Raw genomic sequence first — 20,344 nt, 5'->3', positions numbered from 1 at the left:
TGTCTGTGACTTCCATGTGTCTTCTGAATGCATAATAAAGATATTTAAGGAACTCTGTACTTTCTGTGGGGTGGGAGATTAGGATCCTGGCTTTACAGGGGGTGAAATTAATTTTTATTTCAATTAACAATAACACCTTTTTATTCTGAAGGCTGTTGTACAATGCATGTAACTGTCAATGATCCCAATGGTAGGGCATTCACACAACTGGGAAAGGATGACAAGTACCCCAAATATTTACTAAAAACTGGAGTAGGAATCTCTGTGTTCTTAATGACTAAACTGCCCTGTATTAATCTCTTTTCATCACACATTTTTGTGATGCACTGGAATTATTGGATATATAGTTACTTAAGTAGAAAAAAGAATAATTAATGTTTAGATCTTATTGTCAAAAGCCTTCTCCCTCATATAACCACCAGCAGCTTCATTTAACTAAAAGGATTAACATGTGCTATCATTTCTGTAATGTTTATGGTGCTGGTGATTACTTTCACTTGTTTCGTTTTTTAAAAATAAAAAAGATACATTTAAGCATTCATTTAGCTAATTTCTATGCTGACAAGTATTAATGATTTGAACAGTAAACTAAATAGGGTGGAAGATTAGTGTCAGATTTGCTGCATTTTATGTTTACAATCTTTAGTCCGAGAGAGTATGTAATAATTCTGTGCAGTTCACCTACAGTAAAGCGTAGGTGTACATTTTCATGCTTTAAGTTATCTACATAAATGTATGTTCGTTGAATCTTGACATACAAGCTGTGAGTGCAGAATCAAAGTTTACTAAATTTGGTTAAAATATATGAGGTTGTGTCTAAGCTTTCTCTATGAAAAAACAAAAAATATGTTGTGGTTTTACATTGTTTTATATAAAATTTATGTATAAATATTTTTAATTTAAAATATTTGCATTTTGCTGTTTTAAGTGGATAAATGCCTTTGAATATTGCAAAATTAAAACAAAAATTTAAAGATGTAAACTGCTAACTCAAACATGGACATCCTGTTCTGATTCATAAGAATTTTGAGTCTGCCTGTCATAATAATAATGGCTTCTTTGCTTGTCAGTTGTCCACTGAGTAATGGTCTGTAAATGGTATGTTTTAGTATCATTTAAAACTACTGCACTATATCATATAAATAATCTGCATGTTAAAAAGTCTGTGAGTATTCAGTGACCTGGGAGGAGAAGATATGATGTATTGCACCAATTAATATGTGTATTTAACTCTCTTTTACTTGTCATTTATAGACCGTAATTACTGTTTAGGAGCTGTGAGTTTATCTTGTCAATGAACCATGTATTAAGGAGCAGCTAAGTACTCAAACACTTTAGACCATAACTTTCTAAAGTTATGCTTGATCATGTTAATCATCTACAGATTGATTCCCTAAAACTATTTATTGACTTATTTCCGAGCGGTCTGTCGTGTCAATAATAACAGCAATACATCTATGTATGGCCTGTCATGTCAATGAAGAAGTTACTATCTCTGACATTTACCTTGGTTTTGTTTTAATTTAAAAAAACCCATAAAAGTGATTAAAATATAACCCTAAGCTCCATATATTAAGAGTTAAAGAGCTTAGTTCCAGGCTGAATAGGCACCATTTTACTTCAGTATTAGAGAAGTCTCAGAACAGTGGGTGATCTGATTGATCACGTGTTAAAATAAATATGTATGACAAAGTAAGAAGTCTCTTGGCTCTGAATTTTTTGGCTTCTGTGGATTGAAGTTAGACCTTCATCTTTTAACTTATTTTAGTATGTTAATTTGGTTTGTAATGTATAGTAAATTTATTCCAAAAAGCCATGACTGTAACTCTCAAATGTGCAAAGTTATACAATATATTTTCCTTTACTTCGGCAGTGCTTCAAGTTTAAACAGCCCATGACATTGCTGCCATTGGCTGGTTGTTTCCGCCACCACCAGGACTCAACAAATGTTTTTTTAATTACTCGTTTGATTTTGCAGTTTGGACTGTATCTACTTGAATGGGATATTCTCCATTAGTACCTCATCTGTGGATCTGCAGTAGATTCTAATCATTTTGTTATATATACTGTACCTATGATAAATTCTCATACTATAGTTATTTAGCTGACAATGCTGACTGCACATGGCTCTTGCTTTATTTTGGTCTTGACAGTGCTGTTAATTCTATTAGTAAATTGTTGCCCTGGCATTTTAAATAACCAGCGATATAGCATAGGATTTCTTGGAAACAGAAGATTGCCATAATAGTTCTAAAATGTTAGGGTTTATATTATTTTCTGTCTATAAAGAGATTGAATTTAAATTATTCTGTTTATTTAGATATACTGAATTTGACAGTGGTGTATGGTTTCAGTTTGACTTTTTGATGGGCAGCCCAGAGAACCTGGTTAAATGAGATCCCACTGATGCTGCTTTTCTGATGGTGGTACAGGGGTGTTAGAGAGAGAGGCAGCGAGCATAGAAGTTTTCAGAAGGATGATTTGGGGACATGATTACTGTCTGGGGTATTTATTTAATTGGCGTTGGAGGAAATTAAAATATTTTCTGCTTTGTTTTAAGACACTTTAGAATAGCTAGTCAAAGTGCCCCTAATCATGTTACAAAGTAAAATCTAGCTACAGGCATTAAGACTTCTTCAATGGAAATGGGTATATAAGAGAGACATTTAAACACCATATGAAGTTTCAAAGAAGTTCATGTACAGATTGGTTTGAATTTGTTTGACCAGGGATTATTTTTGCTACGTGTATCAAATATTTCCTTGAAGGCAATTTATAGTTATGAGGAACTCAATGCATAGGCAAAAAAAATAATTACAAAATTTCTGTCTGGGATATATACGATATCTTTAAAGGGGAATGCCTAAGGGATGTAGCTATCAAATTGTAGACGCTGCTTCCTGCCAAATGAACGTTAACTTGGATAGCTAGTAATCATACTGTTCATGTGTCAGTGCCAAAGGTATAAGGAAATGACCTTGTCTTTTTAATAGTCTGATATTTAAATATATTGTATGCATTCACTCATCAATAAAATCAAAGGCAATACAGATTGACAGCTAGTTGATATATCTTTAAAATAGGAATCTTTACTTATAATTTGTTCCTCCTGAGTATCTGATGTCAAGATAACACTCCAAAAACACAGCTATAAGGGACTGAAACGCATTCTCTCAGAATCAGTTGTATTCAAGTACTACCATAATAGGCATGGTTTTCATATTCTACCATATTTTAAAGAAATAATTCCTTTTTTGAATAAAGCTTTACTCATGGTTAAGGGTGTTCCAGTAGACCAGATATAGTTTAGAAGAAGGGGAAAAAAAAAAAAAAGGGAAGCTGTAAATCATTTAGAATGACAGTGAAAATTAAAACCTTGGGGTTTGTTTAGCTCTCTAGTGTATTAGCTAATAAATATAACCAAGCTTCAGTTCTGTTCTACTCCTAATTTTACAAGCATTGGAAATGTTTGTGTTCAGATTAATGTATAAATGCTTGTGTAAACATGCATATTCTTAGTAGTGTGAGTGTATATTATGTGTGTGTTATATATATATATAGTGTGTGTGTGTATGCGTATATAAATGTATTTGATAGCTACACTAATAAACATTCAAATAAAATATACAGGGATCCATATGTCTCCTCCCTCTCCCTCCCCTCTCCTTTCCTCCCTCCCCCGCACCACATCAAAGCTTGTGGTCCTTTTCCATCCTTGTACTAAAAGGTTTCTTTGTAAGCCAGGCCATTTGTCCGTCATTGTTTGGGGTCCAAACAGTAGTAAAATACCCTGTCACCGATCCAGAGTGCTGTGAATGGCAGCTCCTCTCCGGACAATTGGTGGAGGTGCCTAGAAATATTCCTGAGAGGATTATTTAACCTTTCAATTTAGGGGGCACAAAGCCTGGCTGATTAATGAACTTTCTGATGGGTGCTGATAAGCGGATCTATTTCTTTATTTCCTCTAAGAGTGATTCCTTCTCCTGCCCCATATTACTATAATCTTAAACAGAAAATGTGGCAAATAGATTAAAAAACAGCACTAAAGAGTTTATCTGGCTGGCAAACTGAAGGAGCTAAATTAAAATTGGTAATGAAAGCAGTGGCTGAGCCCTGTATATGGTTTTTAAATGCGCTGTGTATTTTGAAGAGACTTATTCTCCAGCTTGCCTGGTAATGACTGCTTTTGGTGCACAGTCCGGAGCTGGCTTCTGTTATTCCCTCCCCCCCGCCCAAAAAATGAGTTGTGTTATCTGGATGACTGCAGACACATATGCATCCCCCTTTCTCACTGCATGGGCAGACAAGGTCGATAGCATTACAAGGTATTTGTGGCAGTGCTTGTTTCAGTTTTCAGAGCTGCCAGTTTCCAGCCAGATTTGAATTACAAAAGAAGAAGCTGGCATGAAAATTGAAAGGGTTTATCGGCTAGTCTGAAGCCTCATAGCACATTGCTTATTTATGCAGTCCATTTGCACCAAGAAATATAAAAAGGAAATGCATTTTAAAAATACGGTCATAAAGACCCAGATATGTTTAAGATGGCAAATAAAATATAGATCCCTATAATATCTTCCAGGAAACGATTTCACTTAATGTTGCACATTACTTCAGAGGAGCATTTATGTTACTGTCATAAATATGTGCATTTGTGTCACTATATAGGTAGTCTCTGGGGATTCAGAAGGAAGCTTTTGCTAACTTACTTTAAAATTAAAATAGAGGAAGATCGGTCTGTCGATTGAGAGCTCCATAGGAAATAGTTGAAATGAAATGCACCACCCTATTTAAATAACGTTTTGCATTCCGTGTAAAATTAGCCATGGACCAGTGAATAAATGCCACCACCTTTGGAGAAAATTGGGATGCTTTTTAAGCCAGGAAGATGTTGGAGCATTCAGGGAGTGAATTGCTGTTATCCATACTATCTTGCATATATTCATTGTTCTGAACCCACTGAAGATTTTTTTGTCCATTTTACAGAAGTGACATCCTAAATTAATACTTAGTATTTTTCCCTACTCGTAAGAGTATCAAAGATTATATTCATTTATTTCATATGTATAATTTTCTAGTTTTTGTCTCTTGGTTTCATCTTTTCACACAGTGAATTGTAGCTGCCATTTGCATCTATTTAAAATGCATTATATAAATGTCTACTTCTGTAGAAGACTATCATGTCTTACCCCTTGTATTGTGGATTGAACAAGTTATATTTTTCCTTGTGGTTATTTGCAAGTATTTGCTTTTCCAGACTATCCAATTAAAAAAAAATCTAGCCATTGATTTGTGACTTACTAGATATTGTTTAGAGAAAATATAACTGCATAATTCACTCTGCTTTAGTAACACTTATTTCATTGTTTCTGCTATGTAACCTATTTTTCTGAGGTTATAAATACACCTAAATATACTCGTTCACAAAGTATAACTTGTGAGAAGAGATCACAAGCCATGTGCAATTTAAAAAAGAAAAAATTAATGGTTGGTGGATTTGAGCAAATGAATTTTTGGATGTGTACAGGTTTAAAATGGCTAAAATGTAAGAAATAAATTTGGCAAAGAATTGGTCCACTAAAGTAGTCTAATTGCTTTGGTGGTTGTGAGATTTTTAAGCCAAAATATTTAAGTTATGTACTTCACCTGCATACTAAATATCCTCTGTACATTTTTTTCATGAATTTTCATAAGGATTTTTACTACGTAGCATGTGCGACTTAATGATGCAATCACGCGATGGACTAGGAATACTCTAAAGGAGACGTTCCGGTCTGTTGTGTACATAATACATGTTTCAAAAATCTGCCTAATTAAGGAATTACCCAGTGGAGTGGAAGTCTATTGGGTACATGACATGGTTTAAAAAAAAATCTTAGTATAATTACAACATTACATGTTAGCTGTTACTGGCAGTTTTGATTGCAGGGGAATGACCCATAGTTGCTATTTCTTCTGCTAAAATATAAATAGATTATGATCTGTTTTTAAAGAGAAATGAAATATGCTTTTACAGTAAGGCAGTTGTGTCAATTCCCTTGTTGTGTTTTGCCTAACTGTAGTGACATCTGTAGTATGTAATGATACAGTCAGACCATCATGCCCTGGTCTCAGAAAGCAGACGTAGCAGCACTGATGTAAATGAGTTCCACCCTCAGTTTCACATTTCCTTACTTGTCTTTTTGAGTCACACATTTAGGGCCTACAGCCGCAGTCCTCATGCAAAACATGCGTTGACTTCGATGGGAGGTTTGCCTGAGTAAGGACTGCAGGATCATCCATGTTGCCTAGATGAAGGTTTTTTTCTGATTAATTATCAGTTTAATTGTTGAGCACTAGAGAGAGAAAATACTCTCTCAGTAGAATGAAGTAAGGAATAGCAGCAGAAAATGGCATCTGCCAGTGAGATGGAAACACAGCAATTGCCAAACTGGATCATCCCATCTAGTCCCAGTATTCTGTGACCAGCAGAGGCCAGTACCAGATGCTTTAATGATAGTACAAGAAAACTTGCAGTGGGCCCATGTATATAGGATAAGCTGTATAAATAGTTTCCAGAGAGTTTGTGGGTTGGGTACTGAAGTGGACTCAACCTACAGGGTTGTTTAGTGTACTCAGGAAAATAGGCATTAGCCTAAAACAGAGGCAGAATGGTGGCTGGTAAAAACTGATCTGTGTAAGGAGACCGTGACCTTGGTTTCAGCTAAAGATTATTAATAGGCAGTTGAAACTTTTCACATTTTACTCAACTGTCAAAATCATTCCATTAGGTATTTGTGGATCATAGTAGACTTGGTTGTTTGGATGGGGTTCTCTCTGATAATCAAGTGGGAATCCCATATTTTAAAATATGTTTTCATGCAGTTTATTACAGAATAATGGGGCTTGGAAGGACTTTGTAAGCGTCAGGTCTAAACTTTATTTAATCATCGCAGTTCTATGCATTATTCAAGTTTGACATGTGTGTTTATATAAATCTGTGTTATGGAGTATGCAGTTAAGCATTGTATTTTCCTTTAAAAGTGACATTATGTGCTTGACTGTGGAATGAATATACTGTACTTGTCAAAAATGCAATGTTCAATTCACATAGCATATTCTAGTGTAGTTTTGGTTCTGTGTGTGTGTAATCGCACACATGCATATAATATAAAACTGAGACTGGAAGATTCTCTTTAATTAGTGAGATTTAGTCAGATTGCATATCCTAGGTTGTAATGAGCTTCATATAAGCAAACCCTCATTGGATCAAAGTCAGTTTAGATAAGGGCAGCTCAAGGTCACAGAGGGAGCTGCCCAGCAGGCCAATTTGCATAAAAAATTACTGTCAGAAATAGGCCACTGAGGCAGCCCTGGCATTTTGATCTCTTGGCCTTTGTCATGGAGATTCCTGGTTGAGAAGGGAGGAAGGCCAGTGTCCCAGATAATGATTAACTGTTTTAATGGCATTCATTCATTCATTCCGCACTAACTACTCATGCAGAAAAAAGGGTTATGTAAAATGACATTAGAAGAAAAATCATTTGTAATCGTTGCATCGGGCTGCACTTTGAGGAGACATTAGGAGTAAATCCATGGCGTGGTAGGCTTATGCTTTATCTTCTGATATTTACTGAGTTTACTGGTGCATGAAAAGCTTTCAGCAAGAATAGCAGATGGGATGGACCTTTCATACGTAATGCTATCTACCAGGTTATTACTTCTATATATTGATAGTGAAGTAATCTCCTAGATATCACCGTACAAATATAGATTATTTAAATGTTTGTAACAAAAAAAAATAACATAGAGGAGCTACTTTCATGAATGCTTTATTTTGTACCCATTGGATTGGAGTCCTTAGATACTTTTTTAAACCTTAAATAATAATAAAATAGAGGGCTTAAAAACATACAGGTTCCCCTTGTGTTTGGCTTTTGGAAAGCCGTAGAGATGTGTATAGTTGTAATCTGAACTGTAAGTATTTAGTTTAATTTGTCTCCTTAAATCTGACCTTTTCTATTTGTTAAACACAAGGGAATGTTGTGTGGAGCTTTTTTCATGTCACTTAAGCATACATTCCTAATGCAGTGAATGCTCTCAAGGATTCTTGTTAGACCTTGTACAGTACAATAAGAAAGCTTAACATCCCTCTGTTTCCACCACCGAGTTCTGATGTACAATTGTTTTCTGAGGTAAGACCTATTGAGAGTGCCATCCTCTTTTCTTAGTAGCATGGTGTACTACAGTTGGTTAAAAGATAGCATGCAGATAACATTTATCATAGTAATTAAAGTTTTCAGCTCAAAGTGTTATTCAGATTAACATCCAGACGTTTATCAGTCAAGTCAGCAGTACATGAACTTCTGAGGAGAGCTGTTAGAGGCTGTAATTGCTAAGAACTTCAAGTGCTAGTGTTGACCCATCTTTAAATAGAAGAAAAGAGACAAACTACAAAAGTACACACACAGTTTATGAGCTGGAGGATTACTTTTCTTGAACTGTAAGATTTAACTACTGGATTAGACTGAAGGAGTCTATAAGTACTTTTTATTTATTCATTCAGTCATATAAATTACTAGAATTATCACTGGCAGACATGATAAATTCTATGCTAGCAGTATCATTCTGATCCTTAAATCTGGTGTTCATTTAACAAATATCTCAGGAGAGAAGAGACCTTGATTTTTCTTTTTCAAAAGAAAGCTATGTTGTTTTAAGCGTCATGTAATTTTTAATAGAGATTTTAAAAACATACAACACTAGTAGTCTAAATTGTTTTATTGGCTAAATCCATGTAACACCATTTGACAGTTCAAGGTGAAAAACCCCACTAACATTGTAACAGATACTTTGAGGTTAATGTATATGTGTCTCTGATGTGTCACAGTTGCAATTTCACATTCCAAATACATGACAAACTATAAGAATAAGACCATTTAATCAAATTTCTCCAGTTGAAATATAACCCTTTAGGGCTTAATAGAAATATAGAGTCATTTGTAATATAATGCAGTTGATCTTTTCTTGACAGATGCATTCCACAGATATTCTAGATGAAGAGCTCTCTCTAGTAGACAAGTGGTGACTGAAGTAACCAGAGATAGTGACCCGTTGCAGTTTCTTGGTCGCATCACAATGTGAGCTTCAGTTGACATAAGCCTAGAAAACGGATTTCATACACACAAAATTCTGTATAAAGGCAGAGGAAGAAGGATCCAGATTATTTAATTTATGTCTACTTCTAAGGAACTCTGTATTAGAACCTATGCAACTTTATTTCCCGTGAGTGGCAGAGTATGGGATCCAAAAACGGAAGCTGACCAAACCTACTAGGGTTGAAGGCTTTGCACATCTCCTATTCAAAAACAGTTTGAATTTATGAATTTTTTTTCATGTAAATTAAATATGGGGAGGGTTTTTTAGCCTGTTCTATGTAGTAGAAAGAATGTCCAAAAAGCTAGGCTGGCACAAGTGAGTGGCCTGAACACATTCTTACTAGCTCTATATCTATCTACAGAGAGAGACAGAATATATATCTGTTGTTTTATGAGATTTTCTCTTTTTGTCTTTGTGATCCTTTTGTCACAAACATTGGTTTTCATTCTCTCTGATTTTTGCTCCATGTTTATCCTGTTGTTCATTGGATATGTCCTTTCTCTGATCCTTCATTCACAGCATGTAGTGAATGAAATGTGAACTGAGTTACATGAATCTGAAGTGCGCTTTTAAAGCCACGTGGGTTCAAAATGTGGTGAAACAAACTTGTCCCGTCCTACCAAAAATGTGATCAGATGCATAAAAGATGATCAAGGAATAATCCTGTAGTTTGTCTATTTTACAAGCATCACTATAATTCCTCTGTAAAGAAAGAATATACAGTTGCATTAGAAGTATTAATGGGATGTAAACACAATGAGTTTTAAAAGAAAAAAGCATCCCTTGCAATAACAGACTGATATTTAAAAAAATAATTGGTGAATTCTTTGAAATCGCACACATTTTCCTATGTTCCACTAGAATGAATAATAAAGGAAAAATATGTGGACCTTTAAATTAATTGGATTCTGTTTTGACCAGTTTTCATAGAACCTTTATTCCATCCCCCTTCCTTGGCGGATATGCCAACTCTGATTAAACAAAGATTTTATTTGTTATTGTTTTCTATTGAATAAGTGTGTGTATATAACCTAGAACATATACATGTGTGCTCACGCACTCCGTTCAAAATGTATGTGGTGGTACTCTGAGCAAAGTTATTATTTATTGGCTTTGGATTTAAAAAATAAATCTGCCTGACCCATTGAGTTCAGTTTAGTGTTCCAAAACATTCTTTGTGTTAAAAAGCAGGTCTGACTTCAAACAGCAAACACAATAATTTAATTTGGTGTTTGGTGCAGATTCAGATCCACTAGATTGACTTGAAAATTGACATTGACAGATTCTGTTCAATGACTGGGGGTAGGGAGCAGGGGAGGTGGAGAGTGAAAGGAAATATGAGTGTGGTAGATTTAGGCTGCGTATCTCTCTCAGAAGACCTTTCCCATATTGCCGTAAGTGAGCCCTGCTGGGAGGGACTCGTTTTGCAATACACAAATGCTTCTATCCAGCTGGTGGATGTAATATCTGATGGCCCTGGTTGTTCCCTAAGGATAGTGAGACATCTGCAAAAAAAAGAGAGAGAAATCAGCAGCCTACTTTCCTGCATTGAGAGTCAAAATAAAATGTCTGTATGGAACTGAACACTGAAGTTTCCTATCCCACTTGATTTTAGTGATCAAGGTTTAATTTGTTGCTGTAATATTACATGAGCAACTTGCTCCTTTTTCCAAGCTTCTTGCTTGCAGCTGGAATGCTGCGATTTAGACAACTGTTTGTTTAGAATATTTAAACATTTGGAATTCAGCAGACCTAATTCTCGCCTGTTTTCCGTATTGCAGACCAGACCAGGATCAATCAAGAAGTCCAGTTCGTATTCTGAGCATTCTGCATTGGTGTACTGCTACAACTGCTCCCAGAAAGGACATTATGGATATGTAAGTCTCAGTAGTCTCTGGCTAAATGTTAAATGTATCCATCTTATACATATGCTTATCTTCACTGTGGTGTGTGGTTGGAGGAATGAGCTGAAAGACTCACACTAACACTGTAGAAAGAACAACGCTAATTAAATATTTGTGATCTTGCAGCATTGTTAAAAATAATTGGATGCCACTGTAAAATGATCTGGAACAGATAAAAGAAGAAATACCTTAGGCTAATTTTTAAAAACATGTTAAGGTCTTCTGTGGGTGTGGCATGGAATATTGCTGAAATGTTCAGTGTCTCCACTTTAGTCAGCCAGACTATTTCAAATTTGGTACTCCCAATTGTTCTGACATTGAGATAGGTATATATTAAAGTACCATAGAAGGAGTCCCAAAACCATGCCTTGAAGCAGTGCCATCTGATTAGAAATTCCCCCTCCCCAGCCAACTTTCCAGGCCATTTAACGACCAGTTTTCATACAGAAAAAATTGATGGTTTCTAACCTGTAACTTAACGTCTCTTATTGAGTTTCATATAATTTCTTCATTGGGAACAATTTTCCAGGATGATGAGCACCCTAAATGTATGTTGGCTTCGATGGGAATTGAGGGCATTTAGCACCTTACAGGATCAGTTCCTTGATATATATTTTGACTGTCAGTATCCTTACACAACAGGTGCAGCTCTGCACCTGTAGCCATACAAAACAGGTGTTATCTTATTAACTTGGCTGTGAAATATGTCCGGGGGAAATTTTACAATGAGAAACAATATTGATAGAAAATCTGCATTCCTAGTGTCTTGAAAGCTTTAGGTTCATCCTTTTCTAAATCCTATGGATAGTATTCACCCAAACACTCTTTCCTGCCCTCCTAACTGTCTTACATGTCCACTTAGCCACAGTAGTTGTCATGTTTTACAGCATCACAAACAGAGCAGGGTATGTTGTTTTCAAGGAGTTTCAAGCCTCATATGGAATGGTATGGGGACATAAGGCAGTTAAAAGTCAATCAGATTAGCTAGGGCTACCCCCCAGCAGACTTAAACGTTAAATGAAGAACTTTAAAATTGGTGCACAACTTTACTTGGAGCCAATGTAAAGATTTCTAGATTGGAGGGCTGTATTGTGACAAACATTTACCTGTTAGGAAATCTGCTACACTCTGGATAAGGTGTGTCCTTGGGGGCGGGGGGACCCTAGAAAATAGGCAACTACAATAATCCAATATAGATAAAATAGGAGCATTAGTCATCGGCCCTATGTCATTCATATTGAGCAGCAATCACAATCTTGGCAATAGTTCTCAGATGGTACAAAGCAGTCTGCCTAATGATAGCTCTAAGGTGCAAGACAACTGTTTTAAGAAGTATTGATAAATCTGCTGATAGTATGACACACCAACACTTATTCCTGTAGTTTGTTCTGTCATTGCTCAATCTAGGATTTCAGACTGTAATTATCAGAACCTTCGACAAAGGAAATGTTGAAATTATTGGTCATATTTGTTATCTATAAACAGAATAAATCCAATCAGTAAAATATATATATACTTGATGCTTTAAAAGAGTTTATTTCACAAAGTTGAAAATAATTATGAGCCAAAACATTTGGGAGAAAGAATTTAAACAGAAAATGTGAATGATAATTGGGAAGTGTTAAAATGTTCTTGAGGCCCAAAAAGTCACAATCAAGAGAGAAGACCACAGTGGATAAAAAAAATTAACCTGGCTTAGAGGGGAAGTGAAAAAATAAAATACTGTAAACAAGGAAGTGGAAGTTGATAGTAATGAATGCGTAAATCAGAAAATTATGAATTGTAGAAAATTGATAAGGGAAGCAAACGGATACAAACAAAATATGGCCAGCAGAGTTCAGGACAAGAGAAGAAGCTTTTTAAGACTATTAGGAACAAAATGAATACTAACAATTGTATTGGTCAATGATTAGATGGATGGGGTAGAATGGTGAATAATAAAGTATAAAAGATGGAAGTGTTCAAATCATATTTATAATATATTGTGATGAAGTACCTCCTCTACCTTGGTGGTTCTTGTGTTTATTGGCAGATTTGCTCACCTCGGAGATTCACAGCAGCCCTCAGTTTTTGCCATTTTCGTGAACCCACAGTCCAGGTCAACTCCTCCTGTGTCTGACCAGAAGTTGGGAGGTTTGGGGGGAACCCAAGCCCGCCCTCTACTCCAAGTTCCAGTCCAGGGCCCTGTGGAATGCAGCTGTCTAGAGTGCCTCCTGGAACAGCTGTGCAACAGCTACAACTCCCTGGGCTACTTCCCCATGGCCTCCTCCCAACACCTTCTTTATCCTCACCCTAGGACCTTCCTCCTGGTGTTTGATAATGCTTGTACTCCTCAGTCCTCCAAGAGTACACATTCTCACTCTCCGCTCCGAGTGCCTCTTGCTCCCAGCTCCTCATGCACGCCACAAACTGAAGTGAGGTCCTTTTTAAACTCAGGTGCCCTGATTAGCCATCCTTAATTGATTCTAGCAGCTTCTTGATTGGCTGCAGGTATTCTAACCAGCCTGTCTTGTTTCCAGAAAGTTCCTGATTGTTCTGGAACCTTCCCTGTTGCCTTACCCAGGGAAAAGGGACGTATTCAACCTGGGGCTAATATATCTGCCTTCTATCACTCTCCTGTAGCCATCTGGCCTGACCCTGTCACAATATTCATATCAGTTAATGATGATGAATTAATTTCCTTTCCAGCAGCAATTAAGGATGGTGTTAAACTGCAGCTACTAAAGCTAGACATTTTTAACCTAGCAGAACTGGGTGACTTGCAGCCAAGAGTTTTAAAAGAGCTGGCCAATGAGCTATCTCAACCGTTAATGTTGATTTTCAATAAATATTGGAACACTGTGGAAGTTCCAGAGGACTAAAGAATAGCTAACATTTTAAAAAGAGTAAGCAGGGTGATCCAGGTAATTGTAGACCTACCTACCTAACATTGATTCCAGGCAAAATAATGGATACAGGACTTGATTAATAAAGAATTAAAGGAGGGTAATATAATTTAATGCCAATCAGCATGGATTCATGAAAAATAGATCTTGTCAAATAAACTGGATACCTTTTTTGATGAGATTACAAGTTTGGCTGATAAAGGTAATAGTGTTGATGCAACAGATTTCTGTAAGGTGTTTGATTTGGCATCACACAACATTTTGAGTAAGAAATTAGAATAGTACATAATTAAAATGGCAGTCTTTAAATTGTCAAAGATATAACAAGATCCAATGGCTGGAAGTTGAAGCTAGACAAATTTAGATTAGAATTAAGGCACAAATTTTCAACAGTGAGAGTAATTATCCATTGGAACAATTTACCAAGGTCTGTGCAGGATTTTCCATCACTGGAAACTTTTAAATCAGGATTGGATGTTGTCAAGGTTCCTTCCCCACTCTGAACTCTAGGGTTCAGATGTGGGGACCTGCATGAAAACCTCCTAAGCTTACTTTTACCAGCTTAGGTTAAAACTTCCCCAAGGTACAAACTATTTTACCTTTTGCCCTTGGACTTTCAGTGCCACCACCAAACATCTAACTGGGTTTTTTATTGGGAAGAGCCGTTTGGAAACGTCTTTCCCCTAAAAATCCGCACCAAAACCTTGCATTCCCCTTCCTAGGGAAGGTTTGGTAAAAATCCTCACCAATTTGAATAGGTGACCACAGACCCAAACCCTTGGATCTTAAGAACAATGAAAAAGCATTCAGTTTCTTACAAGAAGAATTTTAATAGAAGAAAAAGTAAAAAGAATCACCTCTGTAAAATCAGGATGGTAAATACCTTACAGGGTAGTTAGATTCAAAACATAGAGAATCCCTCTAGGCAAAATCTTAAGTTACAAAAAGACACAAAGACAGGAATATCCATTCTATTCAGCACAGCTTATTTTTTCAGCCATTTAAAGAAATCTTAATCTAACGCATATCTAGCTAGATTACTTACTAAATTCGAAGACTCCATTCCTGTTCTGTCTCCAGCAAAAGCATCACACAGACATACCCAGACCCTTTGTTTCTCCCCCCCCCAGCTTTGAAAGTATCTTGTCTCCTCATTGGTCATTTTGGTCAGGTGCCAGCGAGGTTATCCTAGCTTCTTAACCCTTTACAGGTGAAAGGGTTTTTCCTCTGGCCAGGAGGGATTTTAAAGGTGTTTACTCTTCCCTTTATATTTATGACAGATGTTTTTTGTAAACAAGATGCTCTAGTTCAAACAGAAATTAATTCAGGAAAGTCCTATGACCTTTGTTAGGCAGGAGTTGAGATAAAATTATTTCAGTGGTCCCCGCAGACTTTAGAATCTATGAATCTATTACCTTTGTTTAAAGTTTGATAGAACAACCCCAACACCAGAACGGTTTTCCATCCCGCAAACAGAGCTAACCACGCCTGGCAGGAGTAAACTCCCATGGGACATAGTCCTGTAAGCTAGCAAATCCCAAAGAAAAGGATTTAGTTCACTCAAAATAGAGTTGAAAGAAGATGGGGCTCCGAGAAGGAATCTTCAGTCGTGACTTGTTATAGGACCTGAACACATGTAGACAACTGTTAAGGAAAAGTTAGTATATGTGACTCCATTTTGGTTTGGGGCCCACCATGTCTAAAAGCAAGCACATTATGCACCAGGAGGAGTGTTCCTTAGATAATGCATTCCTGTGAAAACCCTCCCTCTTGTTTCCAGCCTGTTTCGACTCCCGGTTTCTGTTCTTTGTCCGTTCTTAGCTCCCTGCCTCCTGGCCTTGTGATGTGGGCCTTCCATCCTGATAAAAAGGTTACTGATGCATTGCTTTAGGACCATGTTGTGTAGCTGAAGTAATAGTTCAGCACAGAGAATGTACCTAGCAGGGATAGCTGGTAGATAAGGAAAAGGTATGTCTATTGGCTAAGGTTTCTGATGCACGAGGGCAACATGCTTTGCTAAAAGGTATATAATCTTTGTATAACCTGCATTTGGGGTCCCCTTCTGAGTAGCAGGGGGCACCATGCTCGAACGTAATAAACTTAATATCTTTGAGAACTCTACAGTTGTGGACTTTGTTCGTGTGCCTCAGCCTAGACTCGAACTGTGCGTGACCTATCAGGTATAATTCGCAACACAGCTAACTGCAACAAAGTATATGGGAGACTAGCAGCCATTTAGCAGGGTCTGAGCCAGGAGGATGCAATCTGTGTTTTTTACCCACGGGTCTTGACCCCATTGTGGGTGACACATTTACCCCCATCACATTTCCCTGTGAAAGATTGCTGCAAAAATGAATTCTGTGGCAATTGTGAGAGTGTGGAGTCCCCATGCATAGTTTTCCACATGCCCCCGACACAGCAGAAAGGTATTGTGTTTGCATCATTTGAGCCTTGTGCATCGACAAAGCAGTTAAGAATTCAGTCCTTTGAAATTAAAGAGTGTGTCATTCACACTTTGGCTTAAGTTGCTCTATTGTAAAAATTCCAGCTCAGAAGTGGCTGAAAGTACAGATAGTGGCCATGGGGACATCTTGGTAGTGTTGCACCTAGACACATGTAGTCAGTAGATAGAGTTCAAATCTATAAATCCCACAAAGAGAGCTGTTCATAAAGCAAGTGCAAAAACCATTGTCTCAACTTAGGGTTCTAAAAGATGGACATCTCTGCCTGGATTTAAAAAGTCTGTCTTTAGAACAGAAAAAGACTGCAGGAATTCCCAAATAACTGGATCTTCATGGTCTTCCTCAGTTTGCTGTTTCCAAACCTCAAGAAATAAATGACACACAGCAGTGCTCCTTTCCTTTAAAGCTGAAGTGTACCAAAGTGTAAGGAGAGAGAAGGCTCAGATTATGGTTTTGTAAAGAACTGTCTCAGACAACATTTTTCACAATAGTCCATCATATGTTAAGCTACCTCTTACTCCTGTTGATGAAATCTGAAATACTCAGTACTTGCTAGAAATTTAGGGATTCACTGAACTTTCACCATTCCCAAAAACTGAAGCAACAGCAAAAACTTAGTTAATTGCTAGCATTAACAGGACCATTTCCATCCATAAGATCACCATAGGCCAACACACTTCCTCCATTGTTTTTAGATGTGGAAATACTTGGACATATATTTAATACAACATTGATGCCTTGAGGTCACAATTGCCATAGACTTAAGTTACCATATTATCTGTTTACTCAGAATATATTTTTTAAAACTGTGGCTTCCGTTAAAGGGTCAGTATTGATGGCAAATCTGTTCTTTTCACTGGACTTCCAAGAATGTTCCATTTCATTACAATCTATACATCCAAGCCATCCACTGGAACAGCCATAACGAGGACTAATTTTTTAGGGTCTCACCATTAAGTGTAACAACTTCCCACATTAATAAGCGGCAACCCATTGCATTATTCAGACTTTGCAGCAGGTTTTGCATGTAACAAAACTACGGAACTGGGTAGTGTCTGCAGATGTGCCTTGCATTCACATCCAAATGTGTCAATCAAATAGAAAATGCCTCTGTTGGGTTAGTAACAGGCTGTGCTTTCAGTCCTATGTGGATTACCTCTAGTGCTGAAAAATGTCCCAAGAGTATTTAATGGCACAAAGTATATAGCAGTAGTTGCAGAATATTTGAGAGAGAGGGGTGTGGGAAAGTGCATGTTGTACACTATTGAGATGATTCTTCAATACAGTGAAGTTAAAAGAGGAAGCAGAAGTGCTGGTTTTGGACGCATGTGCATTTCATCCACTAGGGCTTTACTGTCAACATATTAACAACATGAAAAATAACAAAAGGGCCATCTGTCTGTGGCACAAGCCCTAGACTTTGTGCAGCATCTCAGAACAGACCTGAGGGAGTGTGTTTCACAGCCATCAAAGAAGATAACTGTGTCTTTGCATTACTTGTCTTAAACAGTATCACCACTGCCTTTCAGTAAATATCTGGCAATTTTTTGGCTTAATGTTTCCTTTCACTTACTCAGTATAGCGTGCCAAACCTAAACGCCTCTTCCTAGGCTTCTCCCATCTTAAACCTTGGCCAAGTGTGTAATATTAATCTTTGAAGCCTTTTTATGTACTAAAGATGCACTTATGCTTCTCTATCCCTTCATACCTGAGTGGTGCAACTGGTATTGGGGCATGTAAGAGCTGGGATTATGCAAAGGGCAGAATCCTGTGCTTTATGGAGACTCAAACTGTCTCTCTCCACCACTTAGTTTTATATTGAATTATTGCATTCGGATAACTGACTCATGCCACTCATATTTAAAAAATGTTTTTTTCCTACCTATGTCTTAACATTTCATCATATAGGCATTGTATCAAACAGACCTCATAGGAAGAGGAGGAGCGTTAGTTGCTTATCATGGTAGGGAGTCCTTTATCCCCTTTTCTCAGGGGCTGCCTTGCACTTTTCAATATGCAGAAGCATCTAAGCCATGAAAGCACCATCTGGGAGGCGAGAATAGGAAAAAGTTTGGGATTTGTAATTATCAGTAGTTAGACACAGATTACAAATTGCAACAATATATATTGCATGCCAAAAAAGGGAGTAGATTGATTCTGAGAACTACAAATTTCTGTTGGAGAACAGCCATATTGGAGTGCTTATCCAGCGGCTCTGTGGTTGTGGCCAGACATGCCTCCCCCTGTTTCAAAAAAGAAAACTGTTTTAGAATTCTGTAGAAAAATTCATAAGTAGTTCTGATTTGTTTGTAGGCATTTCTGTCTTTGCTGTCTGTCCCATCACACTCCTTTCAAGTAGCCTATTTAGAGATAGCTGAAAAAATACTTCAGTGTCCACCTCTTGATCTTTCCCAGCAATAACCAATTCATTAGCCATTCTACACCCTCCTGCCCCACATTTATTCTAATAATATGTGTTTTGAGGAGTTTGGCAGTAGGGTTACATTCTTGACATGTCAGGTACTGATTACTGCTGGAAGCAGCTTGCTAAATGTATGTGCCAATAATCAATGCCTAACCTGGAATGGAAGTCTTGTGGTCCAATATGCATCTCTTTCCTGAATATTGGTATTATGTAATAGAATCCTAGAACCACAGGGTTAGACGGGATTGCAGGGGACTTCTAGTCTAACCCCCTGGCAAGATACAGGATTTGTTGTGTCTAAACTATCCAAGAGAGATGGCTACCCAGCTTCTGTTTGAAAACCTTCCATGAAGGAGCAGCCCCAGTCTCCCTAGGCATCTGTTCCATTGTCCTACTGTTCGTACAGTTTGGAAGTTTTTCCTGAGATTTAATCTAAACCTATTATGCTGTAGTTTGAACCCACTGCCTCTTGTCCTGCCCTTGGTAGCAAGAGAGAACAACTTTTCTCCATCTTTTTTTTTATGGCAGCCTTTCAAGTATATGAAAACCGCTATCACGTCCCCCCTTAATCTCCTCTTTTCCAAACTAAACATACTCAGTTCCTTCAGCCTTTGCTCATCCTTTGATCATCTTTGACACTTGCTCTGGATCCTTTCCAGTTTCTCTGCAACCTTTCTATATGTTGGTGACCAAAACTGGGAACGCTACTCCAGATGAGGCCTAACCAGCACTGAGTAGAGTGGTATTATCACCTCCTGTGACTTGTATGCTATGCCTGTTAATGCAACCTAATATTGCATTTGCTTTGTTTGCAACAGCATCTCACTGCTGGCTCAAGTTGAGACTCTGATCCACCACAACTCCCAGATCCTTCTCAGCAGCTCTGCTGCCAAGCCAGTTTTCCCCCAGTCTGTATTTGTGCATTTGATTTTTCTTCCCTAAATATAGCACCTGACATTTGTCTTTGCTGAATTTCATTTTGTTATTGATAGGCCAATTTTCCAATTTATCAAGACCCCTTTGAATTTACTCTATCCTCCAAAGTGTTGGCAGCCCCCGCCCCCAGCTTTGTGTCATCTGCACATTTGATCAGTATGCTCTGTATTCCTACATCTATGTCATTAATAAAGCAGGGCTGTCACGTGATTAAAAAAATTAATTGCGATTAATCACATACTTAAAAAAATGAACCGCGATTAATCACATTGTTAAACAATAATGGAATACCATCTGTTTAAATATTTTGGATGTTTTCTACATTTTCAAATATATTGATTTCAGTTACAGCACGGAATACAAAGTATAGTGCTCACTTTATATTTATTTTTTATTACAAATATTTGCATTGTAAAAAACACAAGAAATAGTATTTTTCAATTCACCTCCTAAAAGTACTGTAATGCAATCTCTTTATCGTGAAAGTTGAACTTACAAATGTGGAATTATGTACAAAAAATAACTGCATTGAAAAATAAAACAATGTAAAGCTTTAGAGCCTACAAGTCCACTCAGTCCTACTTCAGACAATCATTC

General features: G+C 37.2%; 1 protein-coding gene across 4 annotated transcripts in view; it reads left to right on the top strand.

Moving 5' to 3' along the window:
* Positions 1–20,344, top strand: part of ZCCHC7 (zinc finger CCHC-type containing 7) — a 168,430-nt gene that overhangs the window by 141,722 nt on the left and 6,364 nt on the right. For all 4 annotated transcript variants that reach the window (XM_043514563.1, XM_043514562.1, XM_038403014.2 and 1 more), the window contains one exon: positions 10,917–11,012. In XM_043514563.1, coding sequence (XP_043370498.1) covers positions 10,917–11,012 — 96 coding nt within the window. The remainder of the gene's footprint in view (positions 1–10,916; positions 11,013–20,344) is intronic.

The sequence above is a fragment of the Dermochelys coriacea genome, chromosome 5, assembly GCF_009764565.3.
Source record: "Dermochelys coriacea isolate rDerCor1 chromosome 5, rDerCor1.pri.v4, whole genome shotgun sequence".
Classification (NCBI taxonomy): Eukaryota; Metazoa; Chordata; order Testudines; family Dermochelyidae; genus Dermochelys; species Dermochelys coriacea.
This window is presented reverse-complemented; position numbering and strand designations above follow the sequence as displayed.